This window comes from Bubalus bubalis, chromosome X, assembly GCF_019923935.1.
Source record: "Bubalus bubalis isolate 160015118507 breed Murrah chromosome X, NDDB_SH_1, whole genome shotgun sequence".
Classification (NCBI taxonomy): Eukaryota; Metazoa; Chordata; class Mammalia; order Artiodactyla; family Bovidae; genus Bubalus; species Bubalus bubalis.
Window position 1 is genome coordinate 51,820,672 of NC_059181.1, and position 20,973 is coordinate 51,841,644.

General features: G+C 38.7%; 1 protein-coding gene across 25 annotated transcripts in view; it reads left to right on the plus strand.

The window, feature by feature from the left end:
- Nucleotides 1-20,973, plus strand: part of HUWE1 (HECT, UBA and WWE domain containing E3 ubiquitin protein ligase 1) — a 157,410-nt gene that overhangs the window by 107,977 nt on the left and 28,460 nt on the right. For 22 of the 25 annotated variants that reach the window (XM_025276922.2, XM_025276919.2, XM_025276925.2 and 19 more), the window contains 15 exons: nt 14-283; nt 1,324-1,476; nt 3,116-3,243; nt 3,463-3,544; nt 4,233-4,409; nt 4,889-5,048; nt 5,338-5,696; nt 8,106-8,301; nt 9,491-9,658; nt 11,165-11,310; nt 11,727-11,793; nt 13,773-13,987; nt 17,026-17,237; nt 17,691-17,873; nt 20,668-20,840. In XM_025276922.2, coding sequence (XP_025132707.1) covers nt 14-283; nt 1,324-1,476; nt 3,116-3,243; nt 3,463-3,544; nt 4,233-4,409; nt 4,889-5,048; nt 5,338-5,696; nt 8,106-8,301; nt 9,491-9,658; nt 11,165-11,310; nt 11,727-11,793; nt 13,773-13,987; nt 17,026-17,237; nt 17,691-17,873; nt 20,668-20,840 — 2,689 coding nt within the window. The remainder of the gene's footprint in view (nt 1-13; nt 284-1,323; nt 1,477-3,115; nt 3,244-3,462; nt 3,545-4,232; nt 4,410-4,888; nt 5,049-5,337; nt 5,697-8,105; nt 8,302-9,490; nt 9,659-11,164; nt 11,311-11,726; nt 11,794-13,772; nt 13,988-17,025; nt 17,238-17,690; nt 17,874-20,667; nt 20,841-20,973) is intronic. The other 3 variants (XM_044936856.1, XM_044936859.1, XM_044936849.1) reach the window with 1 other exon arrangement.

The window sequence follows — 20,973 nt, forward strand, 5'->3', positions numbered from 1 at the left end:
TCCCTGCCTCTAGGAAGTTGCTTGCCGAAAGGAAGAGGAGGAACGGAAAGCTCGAGAAAAGCAGGAAGAGGAAGAGGCTAAATGTCTAGAGAAGTTCCAGGATGCTGATCCATTGGAGCAAGATGAGCTCCACACTTTCACAGATACAATGTTGCCAGGCTGCTTTCACCTTCTTGATGAGTTGCCAGACACTGTATACCGAGTGTGTGATCTGATCATGACAGCAATCAAGCGAAATGGAGCAGACTATCGAGACATGATTCTGAAGCAAGTAGTCAATCAGGTAAGTTCTCCAGGGGCCAGAAAGTCTTTGAAAGGAAAAAACAAGCTCTCTTTTTCTATGTATCACTTCTTAGATTCATCTAAAATGTCAAAAATGTCTCTCACTCTTGAGCCAAATTAAGCCCCCTGAACTAACTAAATGTTTTTCCCTCTCCTCCTATGTAATAGTCTTTTGACAAATGAGTCCCCATTTTGATCAGTAGTTGTGACCTGTTGTTTGTCTTTTTTAAGCAGTGTTTTTCTCATTATGAAATTAATGTATGCTAGTGTTGAAATAGAATAAGAAATAAACCACCCTAAATTCCCACATAGCCAGTTAACATTTTGGTTATATTTCCTTTCCTTTTTTTATGATTTATTTATTTAAATCATTGGAATCTTATTCTATACATTTTTTTCAGTTGAGAGACAGGAAGAAATTAAAAACTGATATATTTAAACATAATTTTAGTGTATGGAAACATCACAGGAGTAAAAGTCAAACTGGATAAAGCTTTTTCTTCCCCACACGATATGACCAATCTTTAGTTTTCTTTATATCAAGAACTTATAGAAGTTTGTTTTAAACCTTAATAGAAAGGAGCAATTATATAAAATTACAAGAGATTTTCAACATGCATGCTAAAGCATGACCAATGTTTCTAACATGCTGAGGTTTTGTTTTGTTTTGTTTTTTTCTCTCTGTTTTTCATGATAATTCTGAAGCGGGTATAATGAAAGATTTAAAGTGGGTAGAACCTGTGTAGAGTTGACTGTATTTGTGCACCAGAAATTTTTAAAATACTCATTGTTTAAACTTAGAATTTAGACTTCTTGTAATCTAGTCTTAAGAAAATAATTTCTAGAAGCTTTTCTTTAATAACATACATCTTTTTATACAGACACCAAATGCCTATAGTAAATATGTTAATATTTACCCAGTCTCCTTCAATGAATGTGTTAGAGGTGGAGGGGGTATTTTACAAGGTTGAGAATGTTTTGACAAAACTCATCATACTCTCTCTACAGTTATTTATCTTGGCTCCTTTCCTGCTTTTCTAGGTGTGGGAAGCTGCTGATGTATTGATCAAAGCTGCTCTTCCCCTGACAACAAGTGACACAAAAACTGTATCAGAGTGGATCAGTCAGATGGCCACTCTACCCCAGGCCTCTAATTTGGCCACTAGAATCTTGCTTTTAACACTGCTTTTTGAGGTAAGATTTAGACCTTTTGGTCCCTGTTACTCATTCATCAAAGAATCATCAAACACCTAGCATTTGAGACACTGTAGAAGGTATAGAGAAATGTAGGACATGTCTGCATTTCATGAGCCTACAGTTTCTGATAGGCTATAATGCACGTGTGCGTGTGTGCTGTCACTCGTGTCCAACTCTTTGCAACCCTATGAACTGTAGCCCGCGAGGCTCCTCTGTCCGAGAGATTCTCCAGGCAAGAACACTGGAATGGGTTGCCATGCCCTCCTCCCAGGAATCTTCCCGACCCAGGGATCAAACCTGTGTCTCTTATGTTTTTTGCATCGGAAGGCAGGTTCTTTACCACCAGTACCATCTGGGAAGCCCAGTAATGCACATAATTAAGTATAAAATACAGCATTCTGTGCTACATGAATGGTAATAATCTTGAGTTCAGGGACGTCTGGATAATAAGAGAAGTGCTTCTCAGAACAAATGTTAATTGAATTGGGTCTTACAGGACTAGAGGATGGGGTGTAATTAGAAGAAGGTACTTAGAATGACTGTAAGTTGTGGATTTCTTTTGGCTTCTCTGAGGAAATCTAACTAGCAGTGGGGTAGGATATGGAATTTGGTAATAGGTGTCGAATAGAATCTAACTGGTCTTTCTAACCTGGTTAATCAGCAGATTATTTGAGGTAAAGCATGTTCTTATTCCAACCAACGTAGGAATTAGGAGGCAACTAACCTTGAACAAGTGACTCTTCATTTTTAGCTTATCATGTTTAATGGTAAAACCTGGATTTAATGGAGTAAACCCTTTATAGCATATTGGAGTTAAGTACAATATGTGTCATACTTGATGTCTACAGTCTTGGGGCTTTCCTTTATAATGGAAGTGGTGATTCTTATTATATAACACTTGTGAATAGATACTTGTGGGAAAGATTGCAAAGTTCTGAATGCTGGGGTCCCCAATAACATTATAATGAGAAATTACTCATGAGCCCCTCCCCCTTTAAAAAAAAATCACAAATGACACTCTTTCTTCTGGTCTTTTTTCCTATATGTTTAAACAGTCAGGATCAGAGTGTTTAGAAAGTTTTGTGTTCTTTCAAGTATTATATTATGAATATTTACCATGTCATGTATATATTATTCCATCTTTTCAATGTCCCCTAGTTTAAGTATCACCTATTGTTGGCCATTTATTTAAATTATTTCCAGTGATTTCCTGTTACATCAATAATGCTTTATGTAGCCCCTATAAGAGGAACTATTTAACTTTGTTGCTGTGTTTAATTATTCCATCTTGGATGATTAGAAAGGTTCTCTGTAAATCAGAAGCTTTTAAGCTACCCTAGATAACAGTTCTTAATGATATTAATCATATTAGTAATAGTTTCCACATTAAGCACGTACTAATGTACACTGTGTTGGCAATTAACCTGGAGATATAAACATTATTATTCCCTTTGACCCAAGAGGAAACTAAGGCCTAGAGAATTTAAGTAATAATACATCTCAGATCACACTGGTAAGTGGTGGAAGTGAAATTTGAATTCAACCAATTCCATTAGTGTTCACTTTTCTTTTACCGTAGTAATCCTTGAAACTGAGTAGAAGTTGTTATTTTTTTTCTCTTTGATTAATCAATCAGGAATTGAAGCTACCTTGTGCTTGGGTGGTTGAATCTAGTGGCATCCTTAATGTCCTAATCAAACTCTTGGAAGTGGTTCAGCCCTGCCTACAGGCCGCCAAGGAACAAAAGGAGGTCCAGACCCCAAAGTGAGTGACCCTGTATCTCTCCTGGTTTCATTTCTATTTCTCTGGGCCTTTGGGCCCTTAAGTTCAGGACTTGAATCATGCAGTTTCCTGGGGCATGTATGGGATGAATCTTGGATACCTTTTATAGTTTGAAAATTGTACCTGATAAAATCAAGATAAGTTTTCCCATGTTGCACAGGTTTCTGGTTTGCCCAGAGTAAATAATTTCTTCTGTTTTAGGTGGATCACTCCAGTGTTGCTTCTGATTGATTTCTATGAAAAAACAGCCATTTCCTCAAAGAGGAGAGCCCAAATGACTAAGGTACATAAAACAGTATGTTTTATATACCGTGTATATGGTGAGCAGAACAGCTGAGCTTCTTGAGGCAAGAATAGACCAGAAGAAAATACGGGATAGTGGTATTAAAAAAAATGTAAAGCTCTCTGATCAAGGCATAAATCTCTTGAGGGATCTTGATAATTAGAGTTCTCTTCTGAATTGGAAGTTAGAATTTAGTTTCTTTGATGGAGCTGCTTGCTAAAAGGTCCGAGAATTTACCCTGGAAGTGAATGTTAAAGATGTGTGTTGTCTCCAGAGGAGGAGTGGCTCTTCTGTTATGTGAAGGGCTGAGTGTGCAACAGTTCCTCCAAAAGCAAGTGCTCCTTATATAAAAATTATATATGCCACATCATCTCAGTACCTTCCCAGAAACAGAACTTTTGTTTCAGTACATCTAAAATAATGTTTACCTTCTGTGGAAAATAGTTGGAAACAAAAGGAAAGGATCACAGGAAAAGAGTAGAGAGTGTTTTGTTCCTATGGAGAACCTCAGGGACGTGAGGGATAAGGTATATGAAAACTTATCTCTCGGTTTGCAAAGTATAATAAATGTCCAGTGTATTTCCTTTTTCTGGGTTAGTTTTAGCAATGAACACTGATGAAATTACTGTTTCTTCTAAGAGTCAACATTATAAGGAAATATAGTAAAACTTTATGCTCTTATATTTAGTACCTACAATCTAACAACAACAACTGGCGCTGGTTTGATGACCGCTCTGGACGTTGGTGTAGTTACAGTGCAAGCAACAACAGCACTATTGATTCTGCCTGGAAATCTGGAGAGACAAGTGTGCGTTTCACTGCAGGCCGAAGAAGATACACTGTCCAGTTCACTACAATGGTACAGGTACATGTTCACTCGATGCCGTAAACTTGATTGAAGGACGGGAATGTGCCAAGTATGCCTTTCCATTTGCTTCTTCCCGAACCAGCAGTCCTGACATGTTATATGAACAGTATTACCATTACTAAATGGGGTATAGTTTTCAGAGAACTGAGTCTTTCTAAAGCTATAATTTAGGCCAGGAGTCTTCGCAATTTGATACTGTCCCACCTGGAAATCAATTTAAGTGTTCAGTCAAGGATTAGGGAGTTGTTGGGATATGGTGTCTGCTCTACTGGAAAGTTTCATAACTTGCTGTAGGGCCTCGTGTATGCCATTTTCTTTCTTAGGACCTTCAGGGTTTCTTTCTGTAAATAATAGGGATGGGATAAATTGCCAAAATTCCTTCCTGTTACAGCATTTTGCCACTGAGTCCCAATTCCCCCATTTCCCCTTAAAATTCTTTTTTCTATAGAGATATTTTTGTCTGCTTGAATTCCTAGGTTAATGAAGAAACAGGGAACCGGCGTCCTGTGATGCTGACACTCCTGAGGGTACCACGCTTGAATAAAAATTCTAAAAACAGCAATGGACAGGAACTAGAGAAGACACTGGAAGAAAGCAAAGAAATGGATATCAAACGTAAAGAAAATAAAACCAGTGGTATGGACTTTCAGTTTTGAATCTTTCAAGGAGGGTCTTACAATAAAGCTAATGTGCCTTTATGGCTTAAATTCTGACCAGTTTCATCATGAGTGATTTCTTACCCTTCAGATTGCTTGGTGACTTAAAGATATATAGTTTTCATTTTTATATCCTTTTTCATCTGGTCTTTGAATTGATGTTTGGTATGTTTGTCTTAATAGCACCCAAGTGTTTGGTTACTTCAGAGGGAGAGGATGGAAGGAAATGTCAAGTTAACTGTCTGAACACTTACTCTTCCCATTTGTAGATACCCCCTTGGCCCTAGACAGTACAAATACTGAAAAGGAGACAAGCCTGGAAGAAACAAAAATTGGGGAGATCTTGATCCAGGGCCTGACAGAGGATATGGTGACTGTTTTAATCCGGGCCTGTGTGAGCATGCTAGGCGTCCCTGTGGATCCAGACACTTTGCATGCCACCCTTCGCCTATGCCTGAGGCTCACCCGAGACCACAAATATGCCATGATGTTTGCAGAGCTGAAGAGTACTCGCATGATCTTAAATTTGACCCAGAGTTCAGGCTTCAATGGGTTTACTCCCCTGGTTACCCTTCTCTTAAGACACATCATTGAGGACCCCTGCACCCTGCGCCATACCATGGAAAAGGTGAGTCTTTGGTGTCCAGTGGGGTTTAGCTTTATATCATACTTTGTTCTCCTTGGTCTCAGAACAGATCGACTTCTGGTTCTTCTTTGGGTATATAGCTATGTGTTATATATATGCTCTGCCCAGCAAAATTTCCCAGCTGTGTCCTCAGGTGCTTGCTTAGATATGATAGATAATCCCATTGAGTAACATTTAAAAAGTACTAGAAAATAGGATTTTTTTACCCCTAAATTAGTGATAGCTCTTATCCAGAAAATCCTCTTCACCTAAGAGCCTATTTTCCAACCATTGTGTTTTGGGGATTGTAAAAATGAAGTTTATCCTTGAATAATAAATTTGAACTGCACAGGTCCACTTATATAAAGATTTTTTTCTAATAGTAAACACTAAAGTACTACCACAATCAGTTGGTTGAATTCGCAGATACAGAACCTCAGATATGGAGAGCCAACTATAAGTTATACGTGGATTTTCAACAGCATGGAGGGCTGGTGCCCCTAACCCCCACAATATTCAAGCGTTGATTATAGTAAAGTTTTTGGAATGTTTATGACTAGGAAAAGTTCTTTACAAATACACATTGTGCACATGAAAACTGAGGTTTATATGTTAATTTTAGGAAACACATAAAGCAATAGAAGAAAGTAATTACAAAAATAAAAACCTTTATGACATCAACTTAAGACTTCAACAGAAGGGTTAGGGGCTAACATCTTACTAGTAAGGCTTTTTTTCCACCATACTTTACAGACTCTTCTTTCCTCTGCTAATTCTTTGTCAGCAGTCATCAGGTGAATGTTACTGAACTTCACTACCAATTTCCTCTCTTGGAACATTGTTTCCCACATTTATATGTAGTGTTGCTATTCACATTTTTGTGCATAGCCTTGTCACATTTATGATTGTTTTTCTTATAAATGCTTAGAAATTGGATCAAAAGGTGTAAATTATTTTGATGCCACTTCATACTTCTTTGTGTATATGAGTATATATCTCACATTCTTCAGATAATTCTTCCTCAGCCAGCTTATTTGATTTCACCTGATAGGAGCAAGGCCAAAAGAAGGAGGGCTGTTAAAGACAGCGTGTACATTGATCCAATGTTAGGAGACAGCCCAACAGAGAAGAAACAACTATATACACAGACAGTATTCTGACTTAAAAACACTTTTAAAATGTTTAAAGCTTAAACAACTTTTTAAATGCTAGGAAAAACTATATAGGTTCTTGTTGGACGACAGAAAAGTTTCTAAACTTAAAGGAAATTTTATTTGGGGGTATAGGGAACGAAGGAATATCACTGGCAGTTTTAATGTTTCAAGTGGCAAAATGTAAATGCTTGATAATATCCACTGCAGGTACAGGAGTGGAGAACTAGGCATACACCTACTTTTTGTAGGAGTGGAAATTGATACAACCACATTGGGGGGTAATTTGGTATTGTCAGTTTAAGATACTCTTTGACCTAGAAATTCTGTGGCCAAGAATTTATCTGATAACTAAAGTCAAGTATGCCAAGGTACATATACAAGAATGTTCACTGTAGAACTGCTTGTAATATCAAGACTAGACATCCAGTGTCCTACAAAGGACAGAATAAATAAACAATGGCACATAGTGGAATTGCATTTTTCTGTATTTAAAGAATGAGAGTTATTTTACGATTTGGAGCCTGAAAGGCAAGATAATGGAGGTTATTATGCTAAACTGAAGGGTATGGCTATAGTGTTTACTATTGGGAAAAAAATCTGCATATAAGTGGACCTATCCAGTTCAGACCTGTTACTCAAGGGTCAACTGTACTTTTACAACCTGAAAAAACAGTGTTTGGAAAATAGGGTCTTGGGTGAAGTAATCCTACAGGGAATGATCTTTAAAACATGAACTTGGTGGAAGGTATCCTAGTCCCTTACTAACAAGTTTTAGTTCAAGAAACCTATACTCCTGGCTGTCATTATTCAAGACTGATGATTGACTTTGAAACTTATACAAAGTGGGTGTCAGTATTACCTATTTTTAGAGTTTGAACTATTCTGATTTAAAATTGGGACGGCATGTGGGAAGGCTCAGAACTGGCACGTAAATTTGGGAGCTTTAATTTGGAGGAATGATCAGTGATCTAGATATGTTTCCCAGTTTCTATAAGGATTGCATATCATCTAGTCTAATAGTTGATAGTTTTGGGGGTATGCTGAATGTTGTAACTTTTTTACAAGCCACATTTTTTTGAATTGTGAAGGACTAAAATTCAAAAGACCCAAGTGTATCTTCCTCCCAAAGATCAAAAGGCTTTCATCCACTGTCTTGAGGGAGAGCTTGGTTGGTATTTTAATCCTTGGTAACTCTTCCTGGAATGCAGTTTTGTTTTAGAAAGTGGTCTTTAATCAGGAGTGTCCTCCTCTTTACTAGGTTGTTCGCTCAGCAGCTACAAGTGGAGCTGGTAGCACTACCTCTGGTGTTGTATCTGGCAGCCTCGGCTCTCGGGAGATCAACTACATCCTTCGTGTCCTTGGACCAGCCGCATGCCGCAACCCAGACATTTTCACAGAAGTGGCCAACTGCTGTATCCGCATTGCCCTTCCAGCCCCTCGCGGCTCAGGAACTGGTAAGTTTACTATTCTCCTGGCCTTTGAGACATTGAGGTCTGTGGCTTAGTATAACTCCAAAATTTTTCTGTGAGGAAGCCTGTAGCTTGGAAAACTTCCTTAGGCAGGCAGTGGGATGTTTGGCTTGTTGATCAAATGAGTCAATTCAGAGGTAGTTCAGTAGCTTCTCTGGTCTTCGCCCTATAGTAATTCCTGCCAGAGATGCCAAGAACTCATTCAGTCTAGTCCTTGCCTTCAAAGAATTTAGCTTGATATGACAACAGGGATTACAAATGGAGTGATTGGTTTATAGGTAGAGTGATAATTGAGGGATAAGTGGACATGTGACTTATGCAATAGAAAGTATGCTGTATCATTAGTTTATTCTTGCCAAAAATATTTGAGCTATAATTATGAGGAAAAAATTAGATGGGTACAAATTTGAGACATTCCATAAAACAACTGGCCTAGACTCTTTTCCAAAATATTAATGTCATGAAAGGGGGAAAAAATGGAAGGATCTTGTAGATAAAAGGAGATGAGAGAAACCAGCAATCTTAATGGGATGCTGACTCTAGATAAAGGAGATTTGGAGAAATTAGAATATTTACTGTGTAAAAGATAATATAATTGTATCTGTGTTAAATTTCTTGAGTATTATTGTATTCTGGCTGTATAGGAAAATATCCTTGATCCTTAGATTTGGGTAGACATATTTAGGAGTGGAAAATGATGATTCTAGATGAAAAGTATATGGATGTTTTTGTACTAACCTTTCAGCTTTTCTGTGGGGTTTGGGGATTTTTGGTTTGTTTTTTAAATTAAAAGTTGGGAAAGGGACTAATTATTTTGGGAGCCCCAGCCTGGCTCTGCCTGTGCTTGGCATTTCTCGTGCATGGTCTCTTTTAATCCCCAAATTTTCAAGAACGAGAAAATTAAAGTTTATTGAAATAATTTGGCCAAGATCCTGTCACAGAACTTGGTTTTAAAACCAAATCTCCCCAAATCAAAATCCTGTATTCTTTTTTTACTATTTGATACTGCTGTATTAAATCCTGTGGGATTTAGGGAAGGTAAAAGCCAGCTTTTCTAAGTAAACTCCTTAAACATTGTTTGGAAGTGGCCCTCCACTTCTTAGTCTTTATCAGTTACCAGATGTAGGTATCTGTTTATTATTGACTGATTTTTCTCTGTCTCACTTTGACTTAGCTTCAGATGATGAGTTTGAGAATCTCAGAATTAAAGGCCCGAATGCTGTACAGCTGGTGAAAACAACCCCTTTGAAGCCCTCACCTCTGCCTGTCATTCCTGATACTATCAAGGAAGTGATCTATGACATGCTAAATGCCCTGGCTGCATACCATGCTCCAGAGGAAGGTATGTAACTAGCCCATCTGAGGAGGCTGGCACTTTGGTTAGGTCACTTTAACCAACCCATGGCTTAGTGAGCTCTCAACTATTTCCCCATGCTCTAGGAATCAAGATGAATAAGACACATAGCCCCCTTCTCTAAAGAACTTAATAGTTACACGGTATGAATGATAATAGTCTGACAAAAGGGTACGACCAAGGAATGATAAAATGCCGACAAAGGTCCATATAGTCAAAACTATGGCATTTCCAGTAGTCATATGTGGATGTGAGAGTTGGACCATAAAGAAGGCTGAGCACCGAAGAATTGATGCTTTTGAACTGGGTGTTGTAGAAGACTCTTAAAAGCCACTTGGACAGCAAGAAGATAAAATCAGTCAATCCTAAAGGAAATCAACCCTGAATATTCATTGGCAGGACTGATGCTGAAGCTGAAGCTCCAGTACTTCAGCAAAATCTGATGTGAAGAGCTGACTCATTGAAAAAGACCCTGATTCTGGGAAAGATTGAGGGCAGGAGGAAAAGGGGGCGACAGAGGATGAGATGGTTGGATGGCATCATCAACTTAATGGGACATGAATTTGAGCAAACTGGAAGATAGTGAAAGACAGGGAAGCCTGACGTGCTGCAGTCCATGGGGTTGCAGAGTTGGGTACGACTGATGTTTGAACAAGAACAAAAATGAATGATAAGAATAAGGAGATTGCCCAAATCTTTTATATAAGACTGCATCCCATACAGGTACGAGTGAACAAAGATTTAAAAGGAGATAATAGCATCTTATGAGCATGTTGAAAATAAAATGCCAAGTCATCTCTAATGTTTTCATTCTCATAAACAAAACATCTTTGTTGCCCAATATTACAAGGTGTGGCTAGGCTTCCTGACCTTTGAAACCACCATCCCTATCTTTTGTCCTGAGTTAAGGTGCTGCTTTTAAGTACTGGGAAAGTGAAAAATGAATTCCTTGGAACCTAAGGTTCTATTCCAGTCAGATACTTCTGGATTTTATTCATGACATACTTATTTGATAGGTCCCACAGAATTGCCAAAAGTTAATGAGTAGTGCATTTAGCAAGTCAAGAAAATCTGAGTCTTTACTTCAGTGCTTTTCATTTATACAGTACTCTGATCTTTATAAAGCTTCTTGCTTTTCCCACAATTGGAAAACCTTTACCCACCTCCTGAACTCTCCTCCCCCCTAAAAACTAATAATCTAGCTATTTATAGTATCCATTTATTGACTTCCCACTGTACTAGGCAAAGTGTCAGGTATGTTCATTTAAGCTTAGCAGTGACAGCTAAGGACAGTGAGGAGACTAAATTGCCTACGATCACAAAACTATTGATAGAATGAGGCTTTCAATCTTGCTCTCTGTATATTTCTTGATCAAAGCCTAGCAATATTACTATGTAGACAGTTGTAGCAACTTGGAGGAAAATGACCAACCTTCCAGATGGGCATTAACATTGCACAGTCTAAAAAGTTTTGTTTTGTTTTTGTCTTTCTAGCAGACAAATCTGATCCTAAACCAGGGGGTATGACTCAAGAGGTTGGCCAGCTCCTGCAAGACATGGGTGATGACGTATACCAGCAGTACCGGTCACTTACCCGTCAGAGCAGTGACTTTGATACACAGACAGGATTTTCCATTAATGTAAGTCAGTTCCAACCTTCAATTTTCCTTCTCTTTTTGGTACCTATTACAGGATAAAGGGTTTATGCCAAGAATATTTCAAAGGTGTTAATTTTGATGTATCTATAAATTATCCATTTTCTAAAAATGAAGATTGGGTTGTCCCTGGGATTTTCTTTTTTCTCCTTGGATTAGAAATGTTTCTTTAATTCATTTTTCATTCTCATCTTCCTCTGTTCTCTTTTCTGCCAGTCTTCTAGTGGCTGTTTATAATGATACCTTCCCACAGGTTATAGTATATAGATGGGAAATGTGGTTAAAAGATAGACAAAGAGAGTCAATAACATTTACAACCAGTACCCTGAAAAGGAGTCCTGCCACCTGGGGACAGTTGTCTTTGAAATTAATAATGGCTCAGGAGTTTTCTTCTTCCATAGAGTCAGGTCTTTGCTGCAGATGGTTCCTCCACTGAGACTTCCGCATCTGGGGTATCCCAAGGAGAAGGTAATGGGTTCACTTTTCTCTTTTGCTCTTATTCCTTGAGAGGACAACTTGAAGAAACTGGGTGTCCTGGACAGGCAGTAGAGGAATACAGGCATAATTGTCATGTTTACTTGCCTAAGTGAACTTTCTCGGGGGTGAGATCAGCATTCTGTAAACAAAAGGTCCATCCCTGTTAACTGAGACCAGATTAAGTCTTTATACTCTTTAGGAATGCAGGAATACATGCAGATCTCCTTAGAGCCAGCAACTCAGGACTGTAGGCCTCATTTCTTACCATTGCTACCAGCTCCAGAAATTACAGTGCTTTCTATAGGGTCTTTAGAAGACTGCCATTTGAATGCCCCAGTGAGAGCTGGTGCTATAGGCACAACAGTGTTATTAAGGAGCATCCATTAATGACCAGAGCCAGGTAAATCAAAGGCCCTGGGCCCAAAGGGCTCAGGCCAGTTTTCTGTATCAAGGTTTCACCCATGCCTGTTTTCTTATTGAGCTCTATTCCATTTTATAGTATGGCATCCTGACCCTGTACCCACCCCTCATTATATGGTAAAATTAATGGAACTGACCATAAAAAAGAATGAAATTTTGCCATTTGCAGCAACATGGATGGAATTGGAGGGCCTTATGCTAAGTTAAATAAGATAAATACAAATATTGTATGACATTACTTTTACATGGAATCTAAAAAATAAAACCAGTGAATATAACAAAAGAAGCATACTAACATACAGAGAGCAGACTAGTGATTACCAGTGGGGAGAATTAGGCGGGGGCAGTATAGGGGTAGGGGATTAAGAAATTCAAACTATTGGGTATAAACTAAACTATGAGGATATATTAGGGAATATAACCAATATTTTATAATAACTATAAATGAAGAATAGCCATTAAAAATTGTGAATCACTGTATTATACACCTGTAACTGATACAATTTTGTGCTGCACTGCAATTCAAAAGGAAATACAATGAATAAATAAAGCCAATGGAATTGTAACTTAACCCAGTAGTGGTTGCTATGGTAACATCTTTTAGTTCTCTTCTTGAAACCTCTGCATATATTTCTTTTGGTAGCTTCCACTAAGACTAATTATAGAACCTTGGTGCCAGTGACACTCTTCTAGCTATAACATTTGCATGGTGGATTCTTGCTTTCTAGCAGTTTCAACAGAGCCCATTGGCTACTTGCCAAGAATTAGAAATGTCCTGTGGATGAGACAGTTCAAGAGCTGCTGCTTCTTGACAGGAAAGAGCTTTGAAATCTAAGTTAAGATGTTGTCCTTAATACCAGACTAGTCCATGGAGATAAGTTTAAAAGGCTAATAATAAAATATTGGTTAGTTCATTTTGTTGGACTTAATGCTCATATGTAGTATATAGTATGGATGATGGTACTATCATTCAAGGGAAACATCATTGCCCACTGTGTGACAGACTGTGTTTTTGTTTAGTCGCTCAGTCATGTCTGACTCTTTGCAACCCCATGGATTATCTCCCACCAGGCTTCTCTTCCCATGGGATTCTCCAGGCAAGAATACTAGAGTGGGTTGCCATTTCCTTCTCCAGGGGCTCTTCCTGACCGGGGGATCAAACCCATGCTTCCTGCATCGGCAGGTGGATTCTTTACCACTGATCCAGCAGGGAAGCTGTGTTGGACTATATACTAATAGCTACACTATTCATTTTGGTGTAATCAGATTCGTTCCCTGCACTTAAAGAATTTTGTCTAGTGAGGGTAACATGCACTGTTGTATTTCTGGAACATTATAAGAGGAAGGAAATGGCAGAAGATGTGTGAACATACTGTATCCACAGATTACATCTGAAACCTGACCATCTTAGTTATCTGTCCTTCTACTGCAGTAGGAGGAGGGTGTTCAATTTGCACTAGTAGCCTGAAGTGATATCCTTTCCCCCGAAGACTTGATTTTGCCAATATTCCTGTGTGGAATTGAACCAGTGTTTGGCTCTTTTTCAACAGTGTCAACTCCGGAGGAGTCTCGGGATGGGAAGAAAGATAAAGAAGGGGACCGGGCCTCTGAGGAAGGCAAGCAGAAAGGCAAGGGCAGCAAACCTTTAATGCCCACCTCCACTATTCTTCGGCTTCTGGCAGAGTTGGTGAGATCCTATGTTGGTATTGCTACCCTGATTGCCAACTACAGCTACACTGTGGGCCAGTCTGAGCTGATCAAAGAGGTAATATTTCTAATTTTTGCTTAATATTTGATACTTGCATCATTTGGATACCTGCTATGTCTTGGATACTTTGCTAGGAACCCATGCATGCTAGCCCAATGGTGAGAGGCAGAGGCCTCTTAAGACACGTTAATGAGCTCGCCTTTTTTTCCCATGATTTGGAGCCATCAGGCTCACTTGCCAAGGAATGAGCTGATTACAGTTTATTACTTGTTTTGTAGAAAATCACTTGGTCTGCATTAGTAGAGACTGCAAAAGGCAAGGTTGTAGTCAGACCAGTCAGGACTGCTAATAGAGTCATCTAGGGTAATATAGGATCTTGATGAAGTTAGAGGGGGAAATGAATGAGTTGAAGAGAGATTTTAACAGTAGAAATGGATGAGATTGGATTTGGAGGGTAAAGGTGAAATCAAGAACTCAAGAGATGTTTCTTGTTTTATGTTTTTTTATCTTTCATTAGAAGAGGAAATGGTTCAAAGAGAAAATGTGGAATATGAGAGGTATCTGTGGGTCACCTACGTAAAGGTATCTAGGAGACAGGAGAATAAATGAAATACACAATATTGGTGTTTATCTTCCAGATGTATTCACACCTGAGCAAAGACACCTGATGTGGTAACAGTATTGGTAATAAATAGAATATAAAAGCCTAAATGTTCATCAGTAGAGCATGGGAAAGAATGAAGTCATATTTTATATGTCCTGATACAGAATTATCTTCAGGTTGTATTTTTCAAGTGAAAGGGCACTTTAAGAAACCATATCATGTTCCCATATATGTAAGAGGTGTGCCCAAGGAGGGTTTTTCACAAAGGAGACCTTATTTTGGCAGTCACATAGTTATTTTATGGTTAGTAAGCAGTAAAGGGTGTGAGTAGAACAAAGGCAATCATGTTGCAGACAAAGAATCTGTAAGTAGCTGCCATTTTTAAGCTATTTTTATCTTAATCCAAGCTTTAAAATACATACAAAAATACACAACTCCTAAGTGATTCACCAATTAATTTTTCTTGGATGACTACAACTCAAATAAAACATTAGAAACCCCACAAAAGCTACCCCATGCACATCTTTGCACATCTCCCCTTCTCCTTTGAACTTCCATAAACTCACCATTATTTTACATTCATAAATTGACTTTGTAGTTTATATAAGTGGAATCTTATAGTATGTCCTCCTATATCTGGCTTCTGTTGCTTAACATGTTTGCAAGATTCATCTTTATGTGTAGTTGTAGTTTATTTTCATTGCTGTATAGAATTTCATTATATGAATGTAACACAGTCTTCTTATCCATTTTAGCGCTTATAGACATTTGGCTAGTTTTCCTTTTAGAAGTATTAAAAAGTGGTATTGCTATAATCACTCTTATACATGTCCTGGTGAATGTAAGTTCATTGATTTTTGTGTGTGTGTTACATATATAAATTCATACATAAATTCATATATTTTCTGTTGGATGGTATATGCATAGGAGTGGAATTGCTGGTGGTCTGTTAAGCTTTAGCAACTAGTGTCAAGTTTTCCAGAGCAGTCATGTCAGTCTATATAATCACCAGCACAGCCTATAGGTGTTTGGATTATTTCACCTCCTTGCCAGTACTTGGTATTCCTGTTTTTCATTTTAACTATTCTAATAGGTTCATACTGGTATTGTATTGTGGTTAAAATTTCCTGTCTTTCTTGGCTATATTCTCTTTTGTGAAGTGTCCAAGTCTTATTCTTACTTCTTCTAAATTCTTTATATATTCTGGATATAAGTCCTTTATGGAGTGTGTATTAAATATACATTAGACATCTATTTCAAAGCTTATGCCAGTTGTAGTTATAATAATAACATACTTGTGGAATAAGACATTTAATTGCTAATTTGTGCAATTTAATATGTGTCAAGTGACCTACTTCTGGGTGCTGGATACTCATAGGTGCTTTACAGATACTATTGATAATCCTCCCCTCAGCACTGCAAGGTTGTTAGTATTGCTGTCCTTAAGAGAAAAAAGAGAAGACTCAGAGGGGTCAATAACTTGCTCAAGACCACACTGCAGAGTAGCAGGACTAGGATTAGAGCCCAGATCTGTGGTTTCAAATCCATATTCCTTCCACTCAGTCATGAATACGTGATTCCACTCAGGAATTGTCACCCAAATTGCAAGGCTTTTATTCCAGTTTTTACTGATAATGTTACACTTTTATTCACAATATTGTTTTAACTTTGTGTTTTATTCACTACTGGGGATTTTTTTTATCTCTAGTAGTTCTGTCTTAACCAGGGTCACCCTATCTTAATTTCACAGTGCCTAGAATTCTTCAATGCATTTTTTAAATTGAGGTAAAATACACATAAAACTAAGCATTTTAAAGTATACAGTTTTGGGATTTAGTGCATTCAGTGTTGTGTAACCATCATTTGTATCTAGTTCCAAAATTGCCAGTATGTTTTGATCCAAAATCTACTTGAATGACAACAGAGCTAAGTTTCTAAGATACAGAATTATCAAGTCAGAAATCATTTTTAGAGGTTGAGGAGTCTGACTTAATTTTCTCCCCTATTATTGGGCCTTTTTTTGCTATTTTAGGTAATCCTGCATTAAATATTTCTGCATATCCATATCTGTGACTGTGCTGTGTGTTTCTCATCCCCTGCCAATTTCTAGCTCAGGGTCCTGGGCACATTATAGGTTTCAGTACTACTATACTTTATTAGAAACTGTGGAGTAATTGTAGCATTGAGTTAGGAATCAAGGCTTGAATCATCACCACTGACTTAAGTTCTTTGTGCAAGCCATGTTTCTTTGGGCCTCAGATTGATGAAGATATGTAAACTTCTGAGAAATGAACGGAATTTGGAAGCATAAAACCTATATTTGTTACTCACTTAGCTTGCACCTTTAAGGCTTGTTTTTTCCATCTATAAAGTGGGCCTGATAATCATTAACTGAGTGAGGATCAGTTCTGTGTGCATGCATCTTGTTGATGTGCAAACAGTATGGCATAATTATGCTTATGAATAAATGCCATGGTTAATGACTTTTCAGGACTGCAGTGTGCTAGCTTTTGTCTTGGACCACCTCCTCCCGCATACCCAGAATGCAGAAGACAAGGACACACCTGCGCTGGCCCGCCTGTTCCTCGCAAGCCTGGCTGCCTCAGGGAGTGGCACAGATGCCCAGGTGGCCCTTGTGAATGAAGTAAAAGCAGCCCTGGGAAGGGCACTGGCTATGGCTGAGAGTACAGAGAAACATGCCAGGTAAAATCCATGCCTGACTTAGTGCTGATAATCAATAGCACCCCCAACTCCATTCTTGGCCCATGGAATTCCTTGCATTTGAACAAGAGTTCTGGTCATACTGGCACTGTACATTATCTGGTTCTCAGATAGTTCTAGTGCTTCAAAATACCCAAAGGACTAATGATAGTTGGAGAAAGTAGGTAAATGACTTAGAGGGAAAAAAAGGGATGTTTCCTTATATTACTAGGGTCTTCAAGCAAAAAGTGGAGGAGGTTATTCAACTTTACTTTTTTAAATTATGTTTGAAGAAAATGAAGAATGCCTCCACCCAGGGAGTGAGTTCTTACCTCATTAGATGTTACTTCCAGACGGAAACACAAAGGGAAGAGGGTTATCTGAAGCAAGTTAGTGAAGACTTGGCCTAAGAATGGGCTGTGTTCACATGAAAGAGATGTCAAACTTCTCTCCCAGACTTCAGGCAGTGATGTGTATCATCAGTACTATCATGGAGTCCTGCCCCTCCACCTCCAGTTTCTACAGCAGTGCAACAGCCAAGACCCAACACAATGGCATGAACAACATCATTCGACTCTTCCTGAAGAAGGGACTGGTTAATGACCTGGCCAGAGTGCCTCACAGCCTGGACCTGTCCAGGTAAAATTATTCCTGAGCTCCAGCCCCAGACTTTTGCTCTCTCTTTAATCATGCTGCATACTTCTCCATTTGCCTAGTGTTTCATGCATCCTTGTCAGATAAGTAGTTAGCCAGTATGATAGGGAAAGTTTGGGTGTAGGTGGAAACCTGAGTTCTCGGTATTGCTTTTAATTTTAAGCAAGGCACTTTCCTGGGGCGGGGCAGGGGTGCCTTCATTCTCTCATCTGCTGCAAACTCAAGAGTTAGACTGGATCAGTAATGTTTTTTCCAAGCTGCTCCCCCTCTTAATTATTAATTATGGACCTTGTATTACATCTGGTTATATCCTGAGTCTCTGTTATACTAACATGGTTCCTTAATATTTTTTTTTAATTTTCATTTATTGCTGTTGTTCATGAACTAATTTGTTGAAGTGACCAGACCGGCAGAATATTTTTCCTAGGTTTGGTTCACTTGGTTATATGCATTATTGTTTAACTTGTTCCCTTTATTCCTGTTTGCTATAAATTTGGAGGTAGAGACTTAGTGAAGCAATTTAAACACTATTGGCTAGGTTATATCATAGATGGTGTACATCTCATATTGTATCAGGGGGAGATGCATCTCTTTGAACTGCCATTTAATCATGGTAAGATTGACCACTAGGCTAGAGTGATAATCATATTATATTTTTCTCCTTCTTAGTAGAAAAGAAACTGTGTTGTTACTTTGGCACTGTACAAATGTCTAGTTCCCTATTAACCATGTTCCTAGTGAATGGTCTAAACACCAGTTGATGATCCTTGCCTGCATCTTTTTCTTAGAGGGTTATCAGTGACACCTTTCTAATTTCCATCATTCCTTCTGTTATTAGCTGCTATCTTTCTGTGACTATAGCTCCAGTTCAAGAGGGAAAGTTGGTTACCCTATAATACAGTTCCTACTAAAAAGAGAAGGTTAAAAACTTATTTTTTCCCTTCAGTCACCAATCTTGAGAGTAAGTCAAAATGGAGTAACCAAAAATGGGTTAAACTCCACCTCAAATATAAGCTCTGGCTTTCTATTTTCTAAGTAGTAGTATGGACTCATGAATTTTCCTTGATTTTTAAAATCTGATTGAATTATTTAGATCACTACAGTTATCCTTTGCATGCTCATCCTTCATGCTCTTTTTAGTTACATCTTTGAGCTTGTGGGACCTTTTCAAGCTGGCTTCTCTATCCTTTTGATAAAACCTCATCAACTCTTTTAAATATTTAAAACTATGAACTCAAAGTAGTATAATGAGCACTGTATGCCTCACCTAGATTAACCAGTGGTTAGCATTCTGAACTGTCTGCTTTATTCCTCCCTCCCCTCCTCTCCATGAGCTAAATCGTTTAAAGTTTTTTATAAGCATGACACTTAACCTGAATACTTGAGCGTGTGTCTCCTAAGAACAAAGATTCCCTTACATAGCTAAAATACCATCATTACCTCTAAGAAATTTACCATTAATATAATGATACTATATACTTCATACTAATATATACCCAGTTATTTCAAGAATGTCTTTCTCTTTATAGCCTAGGGGAGAGTGTGTTGATCAAGGAACCAGTGAGCATCACTCATTGCATTTGATTGTCATGTATCTCTTATTTTTTGTGACATTTGACTGTTTTTAAGAGTCCAGAATGTCAGATGTCTTATAGAACATCCCATAATCTAGATTTGCCTAATTGTTTATTCATGGTTAGATTCAGGGTAAACTTTTTTGGCAAGAATACTACATAGGTGGTGTTTGCGTTTCTCAGTGCTTCACATCAGGAGACGCACAATGCCAATTTGTCCCATTGTTGGGTGATGCTAAGTTTGATCACATAGTTAATGGTTAGAGTTCCCCTTTGTAATAACAAGGCTTCCTTGGTGGCTCAGATGGTAAAGAATCTGCCTGAAATGCAGGAGACCTGGTTTCAATCCCTGGGTCAGAAAGATCCCCTAGAAAAGGGAATGGCTATCCATTCCAGTTCTTGTCTGGAGAATTCCATGGACCGAGAAGCCTAGTGGGGTATATATACTCCATGGGGTCTCAAAGAGTTGGACACAACTGAGCGACTAACATACTTTAAATTAACAGGTCATCTGTGAGGTGATGGCTTTGAGTTCATGTAAATATCCTATGCCCTGAAGATTTTTTTAATTCAGTAGTTTTAGCATTCATTCGGAGAAGGCAATGGCACCCCACTCCAGTACTCTTCCCTGGAAAATCCCATGGATGGAAGAGCCTGGTAGGCTGCAGTCCATGGGGTTGCTGAGGGTCAGACACGACTGAGTGACTTCACTTTCACTTTTCACTTTCATGCATTGGAGAAGGAAATGGCAACCCACTCCAGTGTTCTTGCCTGGAGAATCCCAGGGACAGGGGAGCCTGGTGGGCTGCTATCTGTGGGGTTGCACAGAGTCGGACACGATGGACGCGACTTAGCAGCAGCAGCATTCATTAGTGATCTTTGCCTAGATCATTTAACATTGTTGGTTGCAAAGTGACAGTTTCCTGATTTTCTTGTTCCTGTTTATTAGGTAGCATTCTTATAGTGTATAATCCATTACCATCTTTATTTTTGTTTGATGCTCAGATTTGGCCTGTGGTAATGACCCCATTAATTTTTTAAAGCCTACTTGATTTTGAAGGCCATTTGGCACAACAAATTGTCTCAGGCTCACCTTGAACTTTCCATGCTCCATTCCTGGAATCAGTTGTTACTCTGATGAGCCTCCATTCCTTTTAGTGTGGATTTCTGTGCTCAGTTCATCTCTGTATCTTCCTTTATCTCAGTCCCAACATGGCCAACACTGTCAATGCTGCTCTGAAGCCTTTGGAAACACTTTCCCGGATTGTGAACCAGCCCAGTAGCCTTTTTGGCAGTAAGAGTGCTTCTAGCAAGAGCAAGTCTGAGCAGGATGCCCAAGGAGCTGCTCAGGACTCTAATAGCAACCAACAGGACCCAGGTAGGGAATCAGAGCCAATGGACTGGAGAGCTGGCCGGGTGGTCATAGTTATTTTATGGGCATGACATCACAGCTGTTCTGGCTTGGTATTGTTTCCCTGGGAACTTGCTGGCCTTCCACAGATCTGTCATAG